At 38.2% G+C, this 22923-nt stretch overlaps 2 protein-coding genes and 1 long non-coding RNA gene across 3 annotated transcripts in view; 1 reads left to right on the top strand and 2 right to left on the bottom strand.

Annotated features, from left to right (window-relative positions):
• Positions 1 to 6676, top strand: part of NID2 (nidogen 2) — an 85762-nt gene extending 79086 nt beyond the window's left edge. The window contains exons 15-20 of the mRNA XM_081507256.1: positions 1598 to 1727; positions 2100 to 2271; positions 2927 to 3084; positions 4692 to 4815; positions 5572 to 5681; positions 5958 to 6676. Coding sequence (XP_081363382.1) covers positions 1598 to 1727; positions 2100 to 2271; positions 2927 to 3084; positions 4692 to 4815; positions 5572 to 5681; positions 5958 to 5968 — 705 coding nt within the window. The 3' untranslated portion in view covers positions 5969 to 6676. The remainder of the gene's footprint in view (positions 1 to 1597; positions 1728 to 2099; positions 2272 to 2926; positions 3085 to 4691; positions 4816 to 5571; positions 5682 to 5957) is intronic.
• LOC145512815 (uncharacterized) lies at positions 824 to 6003 on the bottom strand. Its single transcript, XR_014058813.1, has 2 exons — positions 5936 to 6003; positions 824 to 2474 (listed from the first exon to the last, which is right to left on the bottom strand). It is a non-coding gene; the product is annotated as an uncharacterized LOC145512815 (long non-coding RNA).
• Positions 6677 to 6800: 124 nt separating the features above from the next.
• On the bottom strand, positions 6801 to 22560 carry RTRAF (RNA transcription, translation and transport factor). The gene is made up of 8 exons (XM_081507327.1): positions 22405 to 22560; positions 20571 to 20695; positions 17383 to 17482; positions 12207 to 12296; positions 11249 to 11337; positions 9134 to 9202; positions 7234 to 7282; positions 6801 to 7121 (listed from the first exon to the last, which is right to left on the bottom strand). The coding sequence occupies exons 1-8, from the start codon at positions 22463 to 22465 to the stop codon at positions 6967 to 6969; spliced, it is 738 nt and encodes a 245-aa protein (XP_081363453.1). The 5' UTR covers positions 22466 to 22560; the 3' UTR covers positions 6801 to 6966.
• Between the last annotated feature and the right edge of the window lie 363 nt (positions 22561 to 22923).

Genomic DNA, 22923 nt, shown 5'->3' with positions numbered 1-22923 from the left:
ATGACAGAAGGTTAACCCCAGCCCCCAGCGTTCTCTTTAAGCCATAGACATCTCTGCAGATTCTGGAAGTCAACTAGTGACAGCCTTGTTGTTGCAGACCCCTGCCCTCCTGTTTGGTCCTGTTGACCAGCTTCTTATCTTCTCTGAATCTGTCATAGATGAAAATATGGGGAGCACGTGATCCTGGAAAGGAGTAGACAGGACTTTCCCCAAGGGATGCTGGCTGCTTCCCAAGCTGACAGCTTCCCTATGGTCAACACACTCCATTTTGGTGCAGGGATTTCTTCACTAAGATGGGAGGAAAGGGAAGAGAGTTCACCAGAAAGGCATTGACACTTATAATGGGTTCCCCTCCCCCCCTTTTAAGATTTGAATTGTGTATTATTCCAGACGCTAGCTGCTGATTTTTACTTTCTCTACAAGATTTAAGTGGGACTTTTTTCTCCAAGAAACCTTGAAATCATTAACGGGCTAATGAATCCCATGATTCCCTGGGTTAATGGAAGCCTATATGGATGTGCCCCCTTGCCCAAGACAGATAACTTTCAATTTTCAAGTAAGATTGAAAATTAAAATCCTCCTATATAAAACTGCCCACTTTCCCACAGTAGCCTAATCCTGCTTTTCTTGTCCTGACTCCTCTCCCAGTAGGCCAGTCCCAGGAGGCTTTGTTAGGCAAGCAGGGAGCTTGCAAGACCTCAGGTACAGCCTCAGTGTTGGCTTTACACATCTTCTGGGCTTCTCAGAGCAGGAGTCTGGGCTGAAAATTCAATGAAGTAACTTCTGTGCAGAATTTTGGAAAGGAGTATCACTGACTCAGCACTTAAAAAAGGATTTTGTCATTTATTTAGCAATAAGGAAGGAGGGGAGAGCTCCCAAGCCAGAAGTCAGGTGGCCACCATTCCCCAGTTCCTTCAAGTTGTAACAGACTTTCTTTTACACTAGAGTGCAGCCCAAGGGTTGCTTTGTAGTAAGATGCAGAGAAGCAGAGACGAGGGTAAGGGTGTCTGTACCTCCAACAGCAGAAAGATCTGACTGACAGGGCAGGGGAGGGTTGATTTCATTATATGTTGGCAAATTTTAGAGAGGCTTTTTCAAAAAGTGCTGGATTACATTTGACAGAGTCAGTTTTTGTCCAGTGAAATATAAAAGACTTACTTTGCTGAGACCAACATTTGTCCTCTAATCACTGAATGGGTTGATCTTTTCATGAAATCACTTTTGTTTTTACCAACAGTAATAATGCTTATTGAAAGCTGACAATGTACTCATCACTGGTTAGGATACTTTATAAGCTTTTATGGGATTAATGTTGATAGCAGCCATGCGAAGTAGGTGCTGCTAACTTCTGTATGCCTTTGTCACCTCGTTTGCAAAATGAAAGTAGTGCCGAAGTAAGTGGCCAAGCCTGGCATTGGCTCAGGGAAGCCAGCCTCTATCGCCTGTACTTCTACTCACTGTGCCCAGCTGCCCATAAAACCCTACAGTGCAGGGCTGGTCAATGTTGCCATGAACGAATGAGTGAGGTGGCTGAGCATGAAGTCGGGGGAAATGCAAGGAATCCTAATTTTTTCAATTCTGTGTTTTGGTCACACAGGGCTCCATAGTCGTGGGAATTGACTATGACTGCCGGGAGAGGATGGTGTACTGGACAGATGTTGCTGGACGGGCAATTAGCCGCGCCAGTTTGGAACCAGGAGCAGAGCCCGAGACGGTCATTAACTCAGGTCAGCAGCTCCACCCAGAAGACCCTTCCCATTTCATTTCATTCTACTCAGTCCAGGTTATTTGCCTGTTTTGTGCCTAAGTCTCCCATCTACCTTCTAGATAGGACTTTGAACAGGAAGGGCTTATGTAGGAACTTGGGAGTGGCCCCAGCCCTGGGGACACTTGGTGCCACCAGGCTGGGGGGTCTTGTGAGGCTAGAGTGAACTAGACGTGGCAGGAAAACTACAAAGGACCTACTCCTCTATTAAGTCTGTTTTTTTTAGAGATTCTCAAGATTTTCCCCTCAACTGTTGGAACATAGTAGACTTCTCTGCTTCAGATTCTCCCTTCATAGCTGCAGTTGCTTCAGTCTTGCCTTTGTTTTATTTCAGGTCTAATAAGCCCCGAAGGCCTTGCCATCGACCACTTCCGTAGAACAATGTACTGGACAGACAGTGGCCTGGATAAGATAGAGAGGGCCAGGCTGGATGGCTCTGAGCGTCGGGCTCTCTTCCACACGGACCTGGTGAACCCTCGTGCCATCGCTGTGGATCCAATCCAGGGGTCGGCCGGGCTTCCCTAATTCTCCTCTGTTACCTGTTGATCCTCACTTGAAGCCCTTGGGTTCTAAGTACAGTGTAGGGAGGGTCAGAACATGAGCATAAAAGTGCACATGTTAATTTAACAACAGTATTCACGGAGGATCTACTAGGTGTCAGGCGCTGTTTAGGCAAAGGCAGGGTCTGTCCTTTCATGAAGTCTATGTTCTAGAAAATAAGACGGTAAACTAATGAATAACAGAATAACAAGGAAATTACTAAGCCTGTGATGTGGTATGTAGAGAATTCAAGAGTATTTGAGAGAGACTGGGGGCTACTTTGGATCAGGCCAGGCCTGCAACTTCAACTGGAATGAGGTGGGTCTCCCCTCCAGCAACATTTTAGGAAATCCCAGTTGTTAAACCCATAGTGGGGTTACCTGTGTAAAATGGCGCAAGTAAGCAAAACTCAGACACCAGACATGTTATTCCTCTGGCCCCATTTTCACAGTGGCAGTGGTTAACAGAACAGTGTTTCCTGTCTATAATAATTGTTAAGGTCATCAACTGGGATATATAAAGATAACCTTCAGCTTTAACTTTCAGCAGTGTTTTTGACTCTGAAATTTGGATTCTATACATTGAGTAAGGTTTATCTTTCTCCATTTCATTTACCCACAGCAACCTGTACTGGACAGATTGGAATCGAGAAGCACCCAAGATTGAAATGTCATCTTTAGATGGAGAAAACAGAAGAATTCTAGTGAATAAAGACATTGGACTACCCAATGGTTTAACCTTTGACCCCTTCTCCAAACTGCTCTGCTGGGCAGATGCAGGTACTACTACTGATGGAATGCAAATACAGAACACTACAGCATGCACTAAGTGAGCGCACCCTGATTTTACAGTAAAACCAGATCCTACCATTTAGAACTTCTGGTTTAAATTTATAACACTACGGCAAATGCTCTACTCCTTTTACAGCAGCCGTCCCCAACCTTTTTGGCACCAGGGACTGGTTTCACGGAAGACAGTTTTTCCACGGATGGGGGAGGACAGGATGTTTCGGGATGATTCGAGCATGTTACATTTACTGTGCACTTTATTTCTATTATTATTGTATCAGCCCCACTTCAGATCATCAGGCATTAGATCCCAGAAATTTGGGATCCCTATTTTAAAGGACACTTAGTAACGATTCTTATAGTGAACTTCCTGAGGTCTTATGTGTATAAATGACGCAGTAAGTTTGAGAGCTAGTACCGGATGTCCAACTTGTTTTGAACTGCTTTCCCTCCCCCAACATGAGCACTTGGCACATCTTTTAGGTTAAAGTAAGTATGATACACTGTTGGAATTGACAGGCTTAGATAAATGAACAGAGGTTATTATTTCCTTGTGCCAGTATTATAGCATTTATAAATATCTGTTAGTCTAACAGTCAGTATGCTGTTATGCTGGGGACATTCTTTGAAAAGTGATGTGGCAGGATGGCTTCCTTTAGTAATAAATTTGGGCTGCCTGTTCCCAGGTTCTCTCTGTTGTGTAACTTTGTTACTATTAGCACAACTGAAAAGATACTTTATGTTACATTAGATACTAAAAAATAAAGCTGTTCTTGAGGAATTTGATTCTAACAAAAAGGACTCAAATGCAGGTGGGTCAATATTACAACCCAGCTGCCCAAAGCAACAGTGATATTTTTAATAGGTATTTGAAATTTACTTAAGGATTCCATGAGAAAAGAGCTTCCCTAGTGGCTCAGCTGGTGAAGAATCTGCCTGCACTGCAGGAGACCTGGGTTCGATCCCTGGGCTGGGAAGATCCCCTGGAGAAGGGAATGGCTACCCACTCCAGTCTTCTTGCCTGGAGAATTCCATGGACAGAGGAGCCTGGTGGGATACACAGTCCATGAGGTCACACTTGGAAATTCTTGCCTTGTTTAGCTATTAAAATATTTACATTGAAAAATACAAGTCAAGCTAGCATTTTACTTTTTATTCCTGCCTAGAAAATAATATAGTCTAAAAAAACAGGATTTTAGTTAAAAGGCAGCCTTGGCTATTATCATACATTGCTTACAAAGGGCAGGTATTTTTCCAAATGTTTTAACAGTTTATGAGCTCACACATAAACTTCTTTAACACTGATGTGACTTCATCTCTTATTCCTCCTCTGGGAGAAACTTAGCCAGGTTTCTGTAAATGCAATCCTGTTTTCCAAAAGAGGATTAAGAGTTTAAATTCCAGGAAAAACTAGAATGCTCTTAAACAAACTGAAGACTGGTAACAGAACAGGAAAATTTTAGTTTTTAATTTGTATTATTGCAATGAGGATAATGTATTCCACCTTTGTTTTCTTTGAGAATGAATTTACTTGCCACTGTTTTTGGTAAAAGAAAAAAATTTTTTCATCCTATAAAAGGATCTCTTTGTTTTAAAAGGAACTAAAAAACTGGAGTGTATACTACCTGATGGAACTGGACGGCGTGTCATTCAAAACAACCTCAACTACCCCTTCAACATTGTGAGCTATGCAGATCACTTCTACCACACCGACTGGAGAAGGTAAGCCTGACACACTCTGGACAAGCCTGAAAAGGCAAACTGTTCTGGAGGACACAGCACTTGTTGTACCATGTTAGTAAGTGACTTTAGTAATTAAGCCCTATGCTTTTTTTTTTTCATTCTTTCTTCATTAGTAAATAACATTCTTCAAGTGTTACTGCTTTTAAAAGCATACTTTTATAACACCCAGAAATTTAATAGCTCTGCCATTTTTAAGTTACATGTGAGCAATACTATTTTGTAATAAACTATCCAAAAAGGAAGGACATTAGTCGGAATCTGATCTTCAGAGAAGAAAAAAATGACATTACGGATATATTAGTTGTTCCCCAGGAGAATGAAAAATACTACAGTTTACACTAGTTTGCAAAGAGGAACTGGGAAACATTAAAAATAAGTAGATGTCCTTCCACTGTACCCCAACAATTCTGGTTTGGACAGCGGTTCTCAAACTTTAGCATGACATCAGAATTATACCGTGCTCTTGTCAAAGCATATTGATCAGTCCCATTCTAGAATCCGAGTAGGAGCCCAAAGAATCTGTACTCTACCAAGTTCCCAGATGATGTAGATCTGAGGACTACTTTGAGAACCACTGATACAGACAGATCTTCAGAATCTGAGTCAAAAAATCACAGTTAAATTAATTTAAAAAATGTATTTGAGAAGTCTGGCAGAGATTTCGCTTATTGATAAAATGACTTTTTCTACCCCAGTCTTAAATCCTATGAATTCACTTTTCCTTTCTGTTACCAGGGATGGTGTTATAGCAGTAAACAGAGACACGGGCCAGTTTACTGATGAGTATCTCCCAGAGCAGCGATCTCACCTCTATGGGATAACTGCAGTCTACCCCTACTGCCCAGGTAAACAGCTGCTCAGGCAGCTCCTTTGGATCAGCTGGGTAGATGATGATAGATCTAGAAGCTGATCACTCTTGGCCTGCTGCCACCACCAGTGAGAGCCACTCTGAGCTAGAAAAGCTAATGGCCAACACATAGGGGTGACCATTCTGCTACCTTAAGTCTACCAGGCTTAACTGTACACAAAAAATGTCAGCCTACTAGGATATTTTCCCTTTAAAATGACTTGCTGTTGCAAATAGATATAAAATACTCACATACTGTTCCCTCCCTCCACAGGAAGAAAGTAAATGTGGACTTGGAGTTTACAATCGGAATCTGGACCCTAAAGAACATTTACCAGGAACAAAGGTGAAAGTGAAAAAGGAATTGGCCATTAGAAGTTCCTGGACATACAAGATGAACATTTTCAGTGCAAAAAGACTTAAGTATATTTTGTGAAAAGTTTATACCTCAATCTTTACTACTGTATTTTTAAAAAACAAGTTTTCAAGATTAAAAAAGGCAACAGAATTTTAATTGTTGCTTATAAGCAACAGAATTTTAATTGTTGCTTATAAGCAACTTTCCATAAACATTTATGTCATTTAAAAGGTCAAATTCATTCAACTAAGAACCAATTAGAGCATGCTGAGACCCTATATCTGATTTTTGCTTTCTGGACAAGAAATTAAAGCACATGTCATCAGTATAAAAATACAATCCTAAAAGATCATAAACCCTGACATAGTTAAGAGAAGGCTAATGCAGAACTGATGGGAAATAACCAATTTATTTATAGTTTCCCAACAAAAGTTCTAAGTTTTTTTTTTACCTCTGCATCAATGCATTTCTATTTATATTAAAAGGTGCTAGAATGTTTCAATTTGTATTTTCTGATCCTGTAAGTCCCTCTATAGGATTACCCACAGAAATTACTACATTTATATATAAATACCAAAGATGTAATAGTTCTCAAATTTTCTAGATTACTCCAATAAAATATATTTTTAAGTTTTCCTATGACTTAAGGATTTGTATTGTCTATAATGAAGTTGGGGGGGTGGCATGAACTTAAAACCACAAGGGAGGAAGCAGATTACTTTTACAAATACATAAAACACACAGTAAAAAAAAAAAAAATCACCTTCCCAACTTTATTAAAGAAAAAGCAATGATGGTAAATCTCTAGAACATAGTCAATTTTCTGGGATTCTTCCCTCGAAAACATGACATTTCCAAACACATGCTAAAGCTTACATGGTTCCCAACTGTACTAAGTAGGTGAGAAGCTGAAATCCTAAAATGTTCATCTTCCAACTTTTCCCAGTCTGTGGTCTGTCTTTGGGTCAGCAATAATCGCCTGAACAGCTACTATGGCTTCATTAATTTTTGTCTGTAGCTCTCTGAGCTCTTCTATATGCAGCAATCGCAGAATTTGAGCAGCTTCATTAAGAACTGCATCTGTTTCATAAGAAATACTGCATTAATCAGTAACTTTTGCATTTATTCACTCACCCACCCCAAATAATCACCAAGTCTCTAAAAAGTTTGAATTAAAACAAAAATCACTTACCCCCCGTGTCAAAACCAAGAATATGCTTGTCTAAGGCAACAGGCAAGCCCTTAAGGAAAAAGGACAAAAATCAGACTATATATAGTTATAAATTTATATTTTCTTACCTCAAACTGAAAAGCAGCTAGCTAGTCTGTTATTTTAGCCCTTTTAGCTGCAGTGGCAAGGTGCCTGAGAATTTTCTCTTTAAGTATGCTTTTTGATGAGTGACTTTTTTCCTACTACCAAAAAAAACCCCAAGGCTTTTCCATGTAGTAAGAAGCTAGTTTCATAACACAATCCAATCCTTTAAAACCAGGCAATGTAAAAGCATAGCTCCTTTCTGCAGCAGTGCTATCATTACAGCTACGGAGCAAAGGTTGAACAGGGCTGCTCTTGTCCCACTTTAGTGACAGTAAGCAGCCAGTGTACAGAACAAACAGGATTACTTCTATTCATGAGCTTCCTCAACTTTATTTCTGAGCACATTAATTTGTCTTTATGAACTGTACAAATCTAAAATATACATAACTATTTTTTCTGGTTATGACATTTATCAGATCATGTATTATTTAAAAGTTACTTTGAAATAGTCTAGGAAAATGAACAGAATCTAAACCATTTAGTTAACCAGTCAGTACCTGTATCATAATCACCATTTTTGGTGTGATGCCAAACCATATAAAGTTCACAATAACTATCAAAAATAAGGAAGGCGGTTTAGACTTTCTGCTTATTATATACTGTATAAAATCATTACCAGTTAAAGTCAATATTTTCAATGTTACAAATGCTAAGCTGTCACTTCTCACTTCATGCCCCAAATCCAGTGTAAGGAATGAGTGCAAACAAGAAACTATAGAACTCTTCTACTGTTATTATTGTAGCATAGTATCTTCTGAGATGACACTGAAGGTACGATTTATTTGGAACACTGAAAATAAACTGAATTTTACTTGGCAAATAAGAGCAAAGATTATTTGGTTATGGCCTTATTTGCACTGCCTTCCAAACCAAAGGCATAGTTTTGCTGAATGATTATGAATGATTTTATTATGCCAAAACAACTTACTGTTTGTTCTATAGTGGGGGTGAAATAAGCTGATCTTTAGTTTCCAGTAGCCTGATTCACACATAATTAATAAGCCAATAAGAACCTTTAAAAGAAACAGTGTCTTTCAGAGGGGTACTACCCTGCCCTGGCATTAATAACCTTTCAAAACTACTGGGCTTTGATAAAGATGAGGTCAGAGGACAATAGACACTGGGGAATTAGAGGGTGAGGGAGGCATGACCGAAGGACCAGCGTTCAGAATGTAGACTGTAACCAAGACATTCATCTATGTAGCGGGAAGGGGCATTATCAGATATCTGCAGCTGCTAACCCGAGGGCACTGTCTGCCCTGACCCATACTCAAGAAGACTTTAGGGACATTTGGATTTTTGGTACAATTCACCTGAAACTATCCTAAAATTATTAACAAGTTACTTTATCATGGTTTATGGTAAGAAATGAGATTTCTCTGAGGAAACAAAAGGGTAAGATAAAGACTTAGGTAGAAAAGGAAAATTAATGAGTAACAAACAGGAGGTGTGTCCTGTTTTCTAGTAGTTAGTCAAAATAACCCAGTAAATTTCACAAGGGTAAGTTCTTTTAAATTAACTGAGTGCACACAGTAGTTTTATTCTGGTAGACTGTAAATGTGCTATTCGTAGCTTCTTAAAAGTAATGAAGTGAGATAAAAGTGACTGGGTACAATTTGCTTAAGAATCCAATTCAACCCTGCTGAAGTAATCTGTTCTTTCTCTGGGAAGTTCTAACACAGAATATCTTAAGCATTGTCAAGCAAAGTTCAAACTCCAAAAGAAATGTTCAGTAGTAACTTAGAATTTATTTAGATTAAAAAAAAACCCAACATACCTCTTTCGTTTGATTTGCTTTAGCAACTGCATCTTGTGTCAGGCGCTCCTGGACCAAAATGCGAATTGCCTAAGAAATCCCCCAAAATATTATTTTTATTTTTTATTGGCTGTTATCTTTTCTTCTCTCAATATATAGAATAAGGATGCTCAATATAATGAAATTAGAAATACCTAATTCAGTAACAAACTCTCCAGCAAGTTAAAGATAAATAAAATAGCTATTGTAATGAAAGTTTTCACTTTTAACATTTAATAATGTAGAATGATGTTCATAACAATTACATTTTTTGAATAGGTAATTTGTGTGTAGTAAAAAATTTTTTAATAAAGAAGGATACATGGTAAAAAAAAGTATGTCGCCTTTCTACCCAAGCCTCAGTCATCGTTTCAGAAAACAATTACTGCTACCAGATCCTTCTATATACTCAAAGTCTCTATCAAATTACAAGGTCACCAGGGGTACATGCACATGCATGTGTGCACGCACACGATCTCTGACACAAAGAGTTGTGTATAATACTGTCCTTGTGTTCATTTCATTATAGTAAAATTTTTTCAGATTATTCATAGGACACATTGACTTTTTCATTATCAAGACATTTTATCACTGCAGACACAAGTGCATGCATGCACTTGCACACACTCAAAAAAGATTTTTTTTAAGGAATTTTAGTGAAAACTCCAAAATAAGTGTGAAAGTGTGAAAAATTATTTTTAATGAAAAAAACCTGTAAAAATACATTTGAAAAATAACTAAACCAATCTAACAGTCACTGCAAACATATTACATAGTCCAGCTGCCAGACAGCACACCTAGCAAACCTATGAAGATGTCCATATTGTCATGTATTGTTTGCTTCAATTAACTCAAAAGAACAAACATGCAGTTAGGATTAGAATTTTATAGCTTTTGATTATAACTGACTTATACTTTAGCATCCCAAATACACTATTTTCCCCTCTCAGTTTATGTTTAAAGCTGACACAACCACTGTAGAACCATTCCAAGAAAATCTCTGTAATTGCCCAAGAAAGGAACAAGCCTTTGAAAGAGCTAAATTTCACTAAAAACAACTTTTGTCTCTTGGCATCCAATCGGAGTTGAGACAATCCAAGTTAACATTCACATTCAGCAAAAAGAATTATAATAATCTAGGAATAGAACAGTCTTCCCCTTCTTACAATTGTCACTTAATGCAATTCTAAAAAGGAGAATAAATTATGGCTTAATCTCTTGTGGGGAGAGTAAAATTACTTAATTTCCTGCAAAGGAGCTTAATTTAAAGCTCTTTAATTTCTCATAAAAATCAATAATAATTTCTAAAATAACTTCCAAATCTGGTATCCTAAGGACCACTCCCCTGCCCCTCCCCCACCAGACTATCCTAGTTACTCAACATGAATTGTCTGAAGCAAGAGTAGATTTTTCCTCTCAGAAATAAGACAAGTCTTTCAGACCATCAGATTCCCTGATGGAAGGATTGAACTGAGTGGCCTATCTAGGATGGGGGGCATGGAGGACAGAAACATTCACTCCTCAAAGAGACTTGGGGGTATTTTTGACCAAATGCACCATTACTAGGTTGGCATTTTCCACGATCTTAATGAATTACAGATCATGAATCTTTAGAAGGACTAATTAAAAAGAGGTGGGGTGATACAGGAGGAAGACTGGACTGACTGTCTAGTTTAAGGTCAAGTTATCTAGTTTAAATCCTGACTATCCTTTTCTGTGTCAGCTTGAACATTATTTATCTATTATCATTCAGTCTCAGTTCCTTCATATACATATTTTTAAAAAGATACCAGTTAACTACCTCTAGATTGTTGGGAAGACTGAATGAGATCATCTTTGCAAAGGATTTAGCACAGAGGCAGGTACATAGTAAATACCTTAATATTGGTTGTTAGGTAATCTAAAACCAATGAACTAATTAAATTCAGTTTATGTCCTACATTCCTCCACATTTTACTCATTCAACCATAGATTTAAATATCAAACATAATTATTTTTAGAAAAGGAATATTTTTAAAATTATATATAAATATATAATTACTTAGAAAATGAGTTTTTAAAATTGTTACATGTATGAATCAAAAATATGAAGCTGACCTTAAGCATTACCAGGTAATCATCATGACGCTGAATCTGAAGAAGGTTAGCCAAAGCCATTACACCAGCCTTAAAATCAGGATTATTTACTATAAAAGATTAAAAATGGAAACTTATAGCTCTGTAAGCATGTAATTACAGACATAAATGTAAGCATACATTAGAAACATTTTTATTTTCTAGTAACAAAAAACTCTCTTAATTTCCAAAATTAATGCTGACAAAAGTAGTATGGGCCATCATCATTAGGTAAATTGATGAGATCAATGGTTTTCCTACTAATCAACCAAAGTGAACAACCCAACAAATGACTAACTCACATGAGGTTTGTCCTGTAACTTTCTCTGCAAGGCCTATTTATGTAGCATTTTTAATTAACTTTTCTCACAAAGCTATTAATTTTAATACACAGATTCCCTTCAAAGGACAGTTTTCCCAAAACCTTTTCTCTGAGCAGGAGCCCTAGAGTGTCCAAGCAGCTTATTAATTCATAAGGGTAACTCATAAATAACAGGTCACCATTAGTCAGCAAAAGAATATTTAACATAAGTAATTAGAATCTTCATACTTTTAAAAGGAGAAAGAACTACTTAAAGACATCTGGGACTTACAAAAATGAAAAATTTTAACACTTGTTTCATAGTCATTAGATTTAATATTTTCTGCACCTAGGAAAGCAATCACCATTATAATTAAATACAAATCAAATGCCCAAGTTACTATGAACAGATGAAAGAAGAGCATTTTGAATTTCAGATATTCAACTATATAAGGGAGAAAGGACACTGTCACAACAATAAAAAACAGCATAAAGAATAAAAAAATATGAACACAAATGTATGTCTGCATGAAACATTCTCAATCTACTAAAACCAAGTAAACCCAGACTTCATTCTAGAAGTAAAAAACATTTAAGAAACCAAAAATATTGATAATTTTTATGCATTTATAAACTTACCATCCAAATTGATCAATGGCTCTGCATTTTTAGCTGCATTGTCAGCATTTTTTGTATTATCAGGTACCAAGTCCTTGTTGTATTTTTCAGCTGTAAAGATAGGCAAAAATAAAATTTGTAGGACTTCAACTTAAGGTAAAACAAACACTGCTTATTTGTTGAATTTAACTAAGCCAAACTGGTTGTAAGCATAGACAACTCATCCATTCAAAATTACTTTTTGCTATTAAAAAACTCTACAAGACAATGTGAGTAGTTTATTTTTTTAATTAAGCTAAAATGATTATCCAACACAAATATCTTTTCATTAACGTTTCTTAAGTATCTAAATTTCGAGAGAGAAAGTCTGCCTTTCAGCTTCCTCCAAAACTTGGGAAGGGTAGAAAAATGGGAAGTGGGTAAATATAGGTCACATGAGGTTAAACACAAACTCAGTAAGAAGTTTCTTCCCAAATCTTCTTTTGAATGCTGTATACAGAATCAAAAACTTTGCTTTCTAGAAAAAACAGCACTTCAAATACACCATGATACACAGAGCTAAACTTTGAGTCTTAAAAATGCAGAATTCCAAAAAGAGATTTTATTAGCTTTACTTGAAAAATAATATTTTAAGATTTTACAACTAAAAATATTTAATAGTAATTCACTAAACTTAATGCCCTCAAAGCCATCTTTGGCTATAGTGCTTTTATGATTTGCTTAAAAAAAAAAAGGGAAAATAAAAGCATGAAAATTTAAGTCAGATAGAAGTTAGCTGAAAGTAGTCCCCACTAGCCAAATTTGGAACAAACATTTAAATACACGATGACAAATAAGGATTAAAACCCACTGAGTAAAATAAGAATTCACATATCTACACTGATTTGAATAAAAACATATATTGGTAAGAAGGGAACTGCTCTTCCTTTCAGTGGAAAGCCAAAAAATATGTAGAAGAATGATGGAATTAGAAAAATACCTTCTGGCCATCATAATCAATATAATAATTGACTCAGGCCATAATCATCAAATGGATAATAAAGCTAAGGTTTAAGGAGGAAAAGCACAGAGAAATCATCTCAAAGTATGTCTTTTCCAAGATATGTATCTAAGGAATTTCAGTGACTAGGACTCTGGTCTTCCACTGCAGAGGGCATGGGGTTTGATGAACCAAGGTCCTGCGTCCTGTGAGGTGCAGTCAAAAATTAAAAAAAAAAGATATGTATTTATTGCAAAGGGGAAAACAGTAACTTTACACTGAAGAAAACTTAACCAAGTGATCAAAAAATGACTAACATTTAGGTATATCACTAACACATGCATCCTAATATGAAGTACTTAAAAAGAATACAACATAACTTGTGTTATCCTTAATAAAACTACAAACTCTCAACCCAACCATGAGGAACCAGACACACCCAAACTGAAGGACATTCTACAAAATAAATGTCACTGTCCCTAAAGCACAAAGACTGAGTAAATCGTTCCAGAGTGTAGGAGAATGAACATAAGAGATGAATGAGAATGAACAAAACACACAATCCAGGATTGCTTTGGAGGTTTTTGTTTGTTTGTTTTTGCCATAAAGAACATTACTGAGACAAACACTGAAATGTGAGTAGTACCTACAGACAACAGCAGAGGATCAAAGTTAATCTCCAGATTATGATAAGCATACTGTAGCTATGTAAGACAATGCCTTTTTTTTCTTTTAGGAAATGTGCATTTAAGTGCTTAAGAGTAAAAGAGAAATCATCTACAATTTAGTGTCATATGGTTTAGAAAAAAATTAGGAGTATGTGAATACACAGAGAAGGATAAGGCAAATGAAGTAAAATGTTAATAACACCTGCAGAGTTTGACTATGTAATAATTCTTTTTATTATTCCTGCAACATTTCCATAAATTTGAAATTGTCAAAAAAAGTTAAAAGAACTTAAGTCAGATTTTAATCACCTTAATTGACAAGCAAGCTAACGACTTTACAAAATATTAAGGCATAAATAATAAAAATTCATAATTTATCAAAAATAAAAATTTAAAATAACTTAAAAGTCAAGAAGAATGAACTCACCAATGTAAAGCTATAAGAGAACAACAGTGCCTCCTACTGATAAGGGGCAGTGTTTCAGATATAAACTCAGCTTTTTTATACATTAAAAGAAACCATGCTATCACTGAGAAATAACTGTACTTACATTCATATATTGCACTTACCAAGGATTTATTAAAATTGATAACATCTACTGTACACAAGAAACTACGTCAGGCACTGTGGCAGAGAGAATCGTGACTGTTCCCTCCCCGCAAAAGATGGCCATACTGCAATCCCCAGAAATTATGAATATGGTATCTTACATGGCAAAAGGGACTCTGTGGGTGTGATTAAATTTAAATTAAGGACCTTGAAATTGGGGGTGGCGGGTTACCCTGGATTATCTAGGTGGGCACAATGAAATCACAACATCCTTAGAAGAGGGAGGCAAGAAGGTCAGAGTCAGAGAAGATGTGACAATGAAAGCAGAATTACAGATTAGAACTTGCTGTGCTGCTAGATTTGAAGATAAAGGGAACACAGTCAAGGAAAGCAGGCAGTCTCCAGAAGATGGAAAAGACAAAGAAATGAATCCTCCCCTAGAGCCTCCAAAAGAAACCAACCCTGTCAACAAACGGACTTCAGTCCTGATACAGGTGTTGGACTTCTGACCTCCAAAACTGTAAGATACTATCTTTTAAATCACTGAGTTTGTGGCAATATGTTACAGTAGCAACAGGAAATTAATAGAGGTACTGTGTAGAAAACAAAGCCGAGTATCACCTTACAATTTAGTGAGGCAAGTAAGACCAGCAAAATGGAAAGTGCAAATGACCTAAAAAGGTATTGAGGTAAAAGTTGTGAAAGTTCAGTTCAGTCGTGTCCGACTCTTTGCCACCCCATGAATCGCAGCACGCCAGGCCTCCCTGTCCATTACCAACTCATCCAACCATCTCACCCTCTGTTGTCCCCTTCTCCTCCTGCCCCCAATCCTTCCCAGCATTAGGGTCTTTTCCAATGAGTCAACTCTTCGCGTGAGGTGGCCAAAGTATTGGAGTTTCAGCTTCAACATCAGTCCTTCCAATGAACACCCAGGACTGATCTCCTTTAGGATGGACTGGCTGGATCTCCTTGCAGTCCAAGGGACTCTCAAGAGTCTTCTCCAACACCACAGTTCAAAAGCATCAATTCTGCGGCGCTCAGCTTTCTTCACCGTCCAACTCTCACATCCATACATGACTACTGGAAAAACCATAGCCTTGACTAGACGGACCTTTGTTGGCAAAGTAATGTCTCTGCTTTTACATATGCTATCTAGGTGGGTCATAACCTTCCTTCCAAGGAGTAAGTGTCTTTTAATTTCATGGCTGCAATCACCATCAGCAGTGATTTTGGAGCCCAGAAAAATAAAGTCAGCCGCTGTTTCCCCATCTATCTGCCATGAAGTGATGGGACCAGATGCCATGATCTTAGTTTTCTGAATGTTGAGCTTTAAGACAATTTTTTCACTCTCCTCTCTCACTTTCATCAAGAGGCTCTTTAGTTCTTCTTCACTTTCTGCCATAAGGGTGGTGACATCTGCATATCTGAGGTTATTGATATTTCTCCCGGTAATCTTGATTCCAGCTTGTGTTTCTTCCAGCCCAGCGTTTCTCATGATGTACTCTGCATAAGTTAAATAAGCAGGGTGACAATATACAGCCTTGACGTACTCCTTTTCCTATTTGGAACCAGTCTGTTGTTTCATGTCCAGTTCTAACTGTTGCTTCCTGATCTGCATACAGGTTTCTCAAGAGACAGGTGAGATGGTCTGGTATTCCCATCTCGTGAAAGTTAAGAAGGAAGTATTATTGCTGCTAGCTGGCATTTGAGCTGGATCTTACAAGGACAGACAGGATTTATATGTGTAGAGATAGACTGAAATGGCATATTAGCCAAGGGAAAAGTGAAAGCAAAGAAAGAAGGGGGGAAAAAAAGGAGATGGAAAGAGGAAACAGCATTACTCCAGTTTGGCTGGGGTGGCAAGCATATGAATACTAGTTTAAAGACTTTGAATATCATGCTAAGGAGCCTGGAATTCCTTTTGTAGAAAATGGGAAGCAATGGTGTTAGTGAATATATAAAAGGAACTATTCTTTGGAGACAAAGTGTAGCATCCTAAAAACATTTATGTTTCAAAAAACTAGCTTGGTGGGGGCCATGTGGATGAAAACAGAGGGTGACACAGATGGGAGACTACTATGAAAGGTGTTACAATAATCTCAGGAGAAAGGGACAAGAGCTAGAATTAGGATGACAGCACTGGAGATGGAGAAGGGAAAATACAACAGACAAAGGAAAAGATGGATGGGAAGAAAAGAGGGACCAAAGACACTAAAACTAAACCTGGAGCAAGAAACTGCAACCTACTCCAGTATTCTTGCCTAGGAAATTACATGGACACAGGTGGGCTACAGTCCATGCATTCCCAAAGAGTCAGACATGACTTAAGAGATTAAACAACAAAAGGCATTAAAAAGGCTTCAAAAGCAAATGATTAAGACTGGAATTGATAGCCGCAAGAAAGAGAACAACATAAATGCAGAGAATGGAGATAAGATAATCAGATCTAACGTTTAGATGTTAGTAGGCCTTTCAAAATGAAATGGCCTAATGAGAGAAAATGGTTTATTGGAAAACTATTTTCATGCTAAGTACTAATATTCAAAATCTTTCAATGATGTAAGTATCTGTAATAAAATAATGTTAAACATGAATAATAAATATATTTTGGCTTATAGTGCATATTTGCATTAGATTTATATTTCAGTCTCTAGTGAAATTGGCTGCTGCAACCAAGACTTGAAATTCTATCAATTCTGGGATAGTAGCAACAAGTGAACTTGAAAGGCTAAGGTGCAGAGTGTGCAAGATGGCAAATTCACTGAAGTGATGTGACTTTGTGAGAGGACATCACCTTCAAATTCTAAAAAAAATATCTAGAATGACTACAAACAAAAGTAAAATTTTAATCAGATACTGCAAAGTGAGATGAGGATGTACAAAACTTGAATCAAAGGTAAAACAATCTAAGACAAATGGGCAAGTTTCCTCCATTTTTACCCTCCTTTCCCACCCTTTCTCTCCCTCTCTTTAAAACAACATATTCCCCACAAAACATACCATTATCTCCATACTCGAGCCTAACAGCTAAGCCAAGAAGCCAGTCGATTGCTTCCTGTCGATCTTGAATCTTGAAAGGACAGTTAACATCTCTGAGATACTGTGAAGGAAAAAGAAAATTGTTTCATTGTTACTATAAAAGTCACAAAATAAAACATGGTAGAATTAAGAGACCTGAGTTTGGATCTCTTAAGAATTTCTTGTAACATTTATATTACTAAACCTTTGATGCAATTATATAACCCATTTAAGTATATACTACTTAGGAAAAAAATTAAGTACTCCCATCATGCTTTATGAAAGTTTTACTTTTGCAGATTCCAGACAGGGCACCACTGATCTACAATAACTTCATTTTGTAGATGAGAAAACTGAAACCTACAGGTCAACACTTCCTGACAGTTACACACCTTAAATCAGGGACCTGAATCTAAACCATATGATTCCAGGTCTCAATACACAGAGTAGTTAAACAAAAACATGCATCAAAAGACAAAACCCAATTATTATACAAACCTTAGCTTTCATATTTTGGAATGCTTCCAACAGAGTAAGCTATGTGACATACAGGTGTTCTGGATAAACATCAGAAGTGATATATTCAAATGAGCATGTCCTTAAAGTAAATCTCTCAGGAGCTTAAAATCTAATCCCACAACAATGCTATAACTCAAACCTTCTGGAAATCCTTTTGGGGATACCTAATGAGTCAGCACTTTTTAACCATAATTTATTTTCTAACCAAAAATTTTATTCACCTGCTTAAAAAAAAAAAAAAGCACTTCATTCACAAGACTTAGTCATGATACAAAAAGCAAACCCACCTTCAAAGTATAAAAAACTGCTAATATTCAAAATATGTCTCCTGATCTAAAAGTAATTCCAAAAGAAGTTCTAAATATGCTTTAAGCAATGACATCATCATTCCTAAGAGACCACCTTAAGGACAGTATCTGTGTAAGTGCCAATGCTGCTGCTGCTAAGTCGCTTCAGTCATGTCCGACTGTGCGACCCCATGGACGGCAGCCCACCAGGCTCCCCATCCCTGGGATTCTCCAGGCAAGAACACTGGAGTGGGTTGCCATCTCCTTCTCCAATGCACGAAAATGAAAAGTGAAAGTGAAGTCGCTCAGTTGTGTCCAACTCTTCTCGACCCCATGGACTGCGGCCTACAAGGCTCCTCCGTCCATGGGATTTTCCAGGCAAGAGTACTGGAGTGGGGTGCCATCGCCTTCTCCAATTTATCTTTAGGTTATACTACTTGACTGTCATTTCTGGGATTTTTTTCATCAGAAAGTTTATTATTCTTCAACACCCTTCCACATGTGAAACTCTGTATCGTCTTGTACACGAGTAGACCATTAAGTAAAATGTGATAAAAACAAATATAAAATTCTAATAATGTACTTCAAAGTCTCAAGAAGTCTGTCAAAATTTTCAAAATACACTTTTGAAGGGTAGAGGAAAATGATCTAGTGGTACCAGTAATAGTAGCAGAAACAGGAATATTAACAAACATATAGCACTCGCGATGGGCCAGGCACCTCTGTGACAGGCTCATAGGTATATTTCATTAACAATATGCCACTCCTGAGATGAGATACCACTGTTAATCCCCATTTATTGATAAAAATCTTGAGCCATAGAAAAGTTAATAAACTTACTCATCGTCACAAAGATAGTACGTAACTTACCCAATTTCCTAGTCCACAAAAGGAGAAAGTTAGCTACCTTTAGTTAGCTTACCTAACACTCTGTTCCAGTAAATGAAAAATTAAATCATTTTCAAATTCTTAAAGGAAAAGATCTCATCAAAGTAACAGAGCTGATAAAAGTGTTTAATGACACTGTAAAATGTAATTTTCATTCTAATTTGAAAAAACTGTTTTCTGCAAAAATGTTACTAAAATTAAACCAGGTCAATGAAAAAGTTATTCCAGCCACAAAAATAATACCGTTTTTTTTTAAAGTATTATTTCTATTGTACACAACAAAGGACAACTGTGTATGTTAAATATAAGGAAACACAAGAGATAACCTTAGATTTCAAGTGTGTCAATAATGCCTTATTTTAATATAATACTATTTCTGCTACATTTTTAATGTAATGTAAAAAATCTGATTTTGGCCATTTTTACTATTTATATAATATGTGTCACTGTTTAATTAAGAAGTCTCTGTGTTTTTTGGACTAAACTATTTCTTCTGAGTGTCTAACTGTGCCACTACTTTTATTAGTTAATAGTCTATAAAGCTAGTTTTCAATGGGCAGCCTGCTAGTCAGGTACAGGGCCCTAGAGGATTTGAATAAATTTTGCTATAGGGAAAATGCAGAAATGAATACTGACATATCATTCACTCATTTATATTCATAACATATGTATACAAATACACACTCATAAATATATATTTTCATGAAAGAAACAGGTCTTTCTGTTGCATGTCAGGCACTCATCTAAGTCCTGGGGATAAGGGCCTGCTCTCCAGATACATTAGCTTCATGTTGACAGTTTTAAGAAACCAGGGATTGGTTGGGAAAGCTGAGGAGTGGCAACACTAGTCCAGTCATATCACCTAAAACTTTGAGAGCTCCCTAGTTGGATCAAGTTCAAACTCTTCATCCCCTATACCCCTGCCCCCACCCTCATGCCTGATGATTCACCATACTATTTCTATCTAATACTGAATGCTTGGTAGGAAGAGATAATATGCTTTAAAAATATGGTAAGAAAAAAGTTCCATACCTGAAATCCAGCTTTTCAGAGTATAATTGCTTTACAATGTTGTGTAAGTGTCTGCTGTACAATGACGTGTGTGTGTGTATGTGTGTGTATCTCCTCCCTCTCAGACCTCCCTCCTACCCTACCCCCCATTCCACCCATCACCCATCTAGGTCATCACAGAGCACTGAGTCGAGCTCCCTGCACTGTATACACTGACTTCCTACTATCTACTTTACACATGGTAGTTTTTATACATCAATCCTAATCTCCCAATCTGTCCCACCCTCTCCTTCCCTTGCTGTATTCAAAAGTGTGTTTGCTAAGTCTGCATCTCTCTTCCTGCCCTGCAAATAAGTTTGGGTGGATGTTTTATCCAGCTATATTATTTTAAAAGAAAAATTATATTATTTTAAAAGCTGTCTTCATAGACAAGCTCTCTGTACATTTTACTTTCTAATTCATTACCTTTTCAAAGAACTTGGGCCAGTCATTGCTGTGGATGTTTCTTAAATTACCTCTGTCTTCAATTTTATAGTGTCTGATTTTCTGGTCTTCAAGCCAAACAATGAAGTTTCTAAATTCTGTTTCATCTGTAATAAAAACACCATATACATCACGAGAAAGTGAAAGTCGCTCAGTCTTGTCCGACTCTTTGCCACCCCATGAACTATACAGTCCATGGAATTCTCCAGGCCAGAATACTGGAGTGGGTAGCCTTTCCCTTCTCCAGGGGATCTTCCCAACCCAAGGATTGAACCCAGGCCTCCTGCCTTGCAAGCGGATTCTTTACCAGCTGAGCCACAAGGGAAGCCCATGAGAAGCACTAGGTAAAACACTTCCTTCTCCACAAATAGTCTTGTAGAATTTATTTTTTTAATTGCAAAATCATAAGTTAATTGAGCTGCTTGAAGTAGGAGCTGAATGTACAGACTTTGGATTAACTTCTGTTCATATCTTGGCCTGAATTCAAATTCTGCTAATCACCTAAATTTTCTGTGTCTCAGATTCTTGAGTTAAAAAATGGGGACTTACCTCATAGGCTTGTTATGAAAGATTAAATAAAATAAGAATAAAAACAGTGCCTGGCACACAATTTCGCTACTTAAGAGTCAGTTATTATTTCAGTTCCCATGAGGACTGACCAAGGTTAAATTAATAGCAACAATAAAGTACAAGAAATTAAATGGCGATCAGAATGAGGATACCGACTATCACTGTCATTTGCTATTAAGGACATTAAACACATTCATGAAATAGCATGTATGTTGTTTCATTTAATCCTCCCATATGCTTTTGAGGTAAGTAATATCCCCATTTTACCAGTGAAAAAGTTGAGGCTCAAAGTTTCAAATCCAGATCTAAGCTCTACTCCTATTGAACCTTTTTTTGTTAAATAAAAGGCAAAGCAGAAAAATAAGATTCTGTAAGCTGACATGCTTCTATAGGAGATGACAAAACACTGTCATCTTGTTTGGAAATCATCTTCAATTTCCAAGTTCAACCTTGAGTTCAAATTCAAGCTTCCCCAAAGTCTTGAGAAATACACAATGGTCTTAACATGCCAGGTCTTACTTGATCCCTTTAAAACTTAGTCTACCACAGGCCAAGAATTCTGGAAGAAAATGAGTAGTGGTGGGCGGCAGGTGAGTAGCACTGGGTAGCAATCTTAATACTTTCTACAGTTTCAACCTGTGAAATCCCAAGTACCTTTGCATGTACAATTCAACCGCCCCGCTCATCTATTAACTGCCCCCCCGCCCACAACCTCCACACTGTAATTAACTCGTTAATACACACGCCCACCCCAACACTGTCAGTCCTGGACTTCATTTCGTCTTGGGCTCAAACTGCTGGATGGATTCTGACTGTCCCCACTCCTACCCCCTTCCCTCCTTAGTTCCCTGAAAGAGTCAAGTTACTCGGCATTTTCCTCGGATTCTAGCACTGTGCTGACCCCCAGCAGGTGCTCAGGGTATCGCCCAATATCCCGTGAGACACGGAGCTGAAGCGCTAAGTTAGAAAGCGAAGACTTTCCTTCTAGAGTGCTGAGGGTGCCGGCGAGGGCTGTGCGGCTGGTGTCTGAAGTTCAGCAAATGCAGAAAGTGGCGATGCCGAGGCAACAGTGAGTAGCGGAGAAGGAAGGATGGGCGAAAGCATTGGTGTTCGGGGCCGGGAGGAGAGGGGCGCCGCGGGGAGACAAGGCCGCGGACGGTCCGGGTGGAGAGGCCAGGAGCGGGCGCTGAGAGAGCGGCGGCCGGCGGGTCACGGACGCGCTGCGGGCCCGGGGCCGCCTCCTCACCTTTGCAGTTGAAGCCGGCAGGGTTGTGGTAGTCGAGGGCCGTCAACTTGCGTCGGAACATGGTCCCCGCTGCTCGCTCCGGTCCCCCGGGATGCGGCCGGGAGAGGTGAAGCGAGGAGGAGCAGGCGGCGCAGACACAGGAGACGCGGCGAGAAGGCGGGCGAGAGCCGGGAGCTCCGAAATGACGGCGGCCTTAACCAATCGTGGCTTAGGAACGGCAGCCGCCGGACAATGCCCACCAATCGCGGCTCTGGCTGGGGAGGCGGGGCCACGTCGGGGCACGTCGACGCTTAAATAAACTTTATTGTCAGCTTTCTAGTTGTACAATAGGCAGAAAGCAACTGAGAAACCCAGTTATCGCTTGCTTTCTTCGCGGTCTTGGTAACAGCACGCAGAGAACAGTATCTCTAGAATTTCTGCTATCGGCCATACTTCTTATTGGATCATACAAACTGTTTAGTATTTTCAGTGTATTCATTCATTCATTTAATTATATGCTTCCTACATAATAGGTGCTCT

This window comes from Giraffa tippelskirchi, chromosome 7 (genome assembly GCF_054371585.1).
Source record: "Giraffa tippelskirchi isolate mGirTip1 chromosome 7, T2T-mGirTip1v1.2.pri, whole genome shotgun sequence".
Taxonomy (NCBI): Eukaryota; Metazoa; Chordata; class Mammalia; order Artiodactyla; family Giraffidae; genus Giraffa; species Giraffa tippelskirchi.
This window is presented reverse-complemented; position numbering and strand designations above follow the sequence as displayed.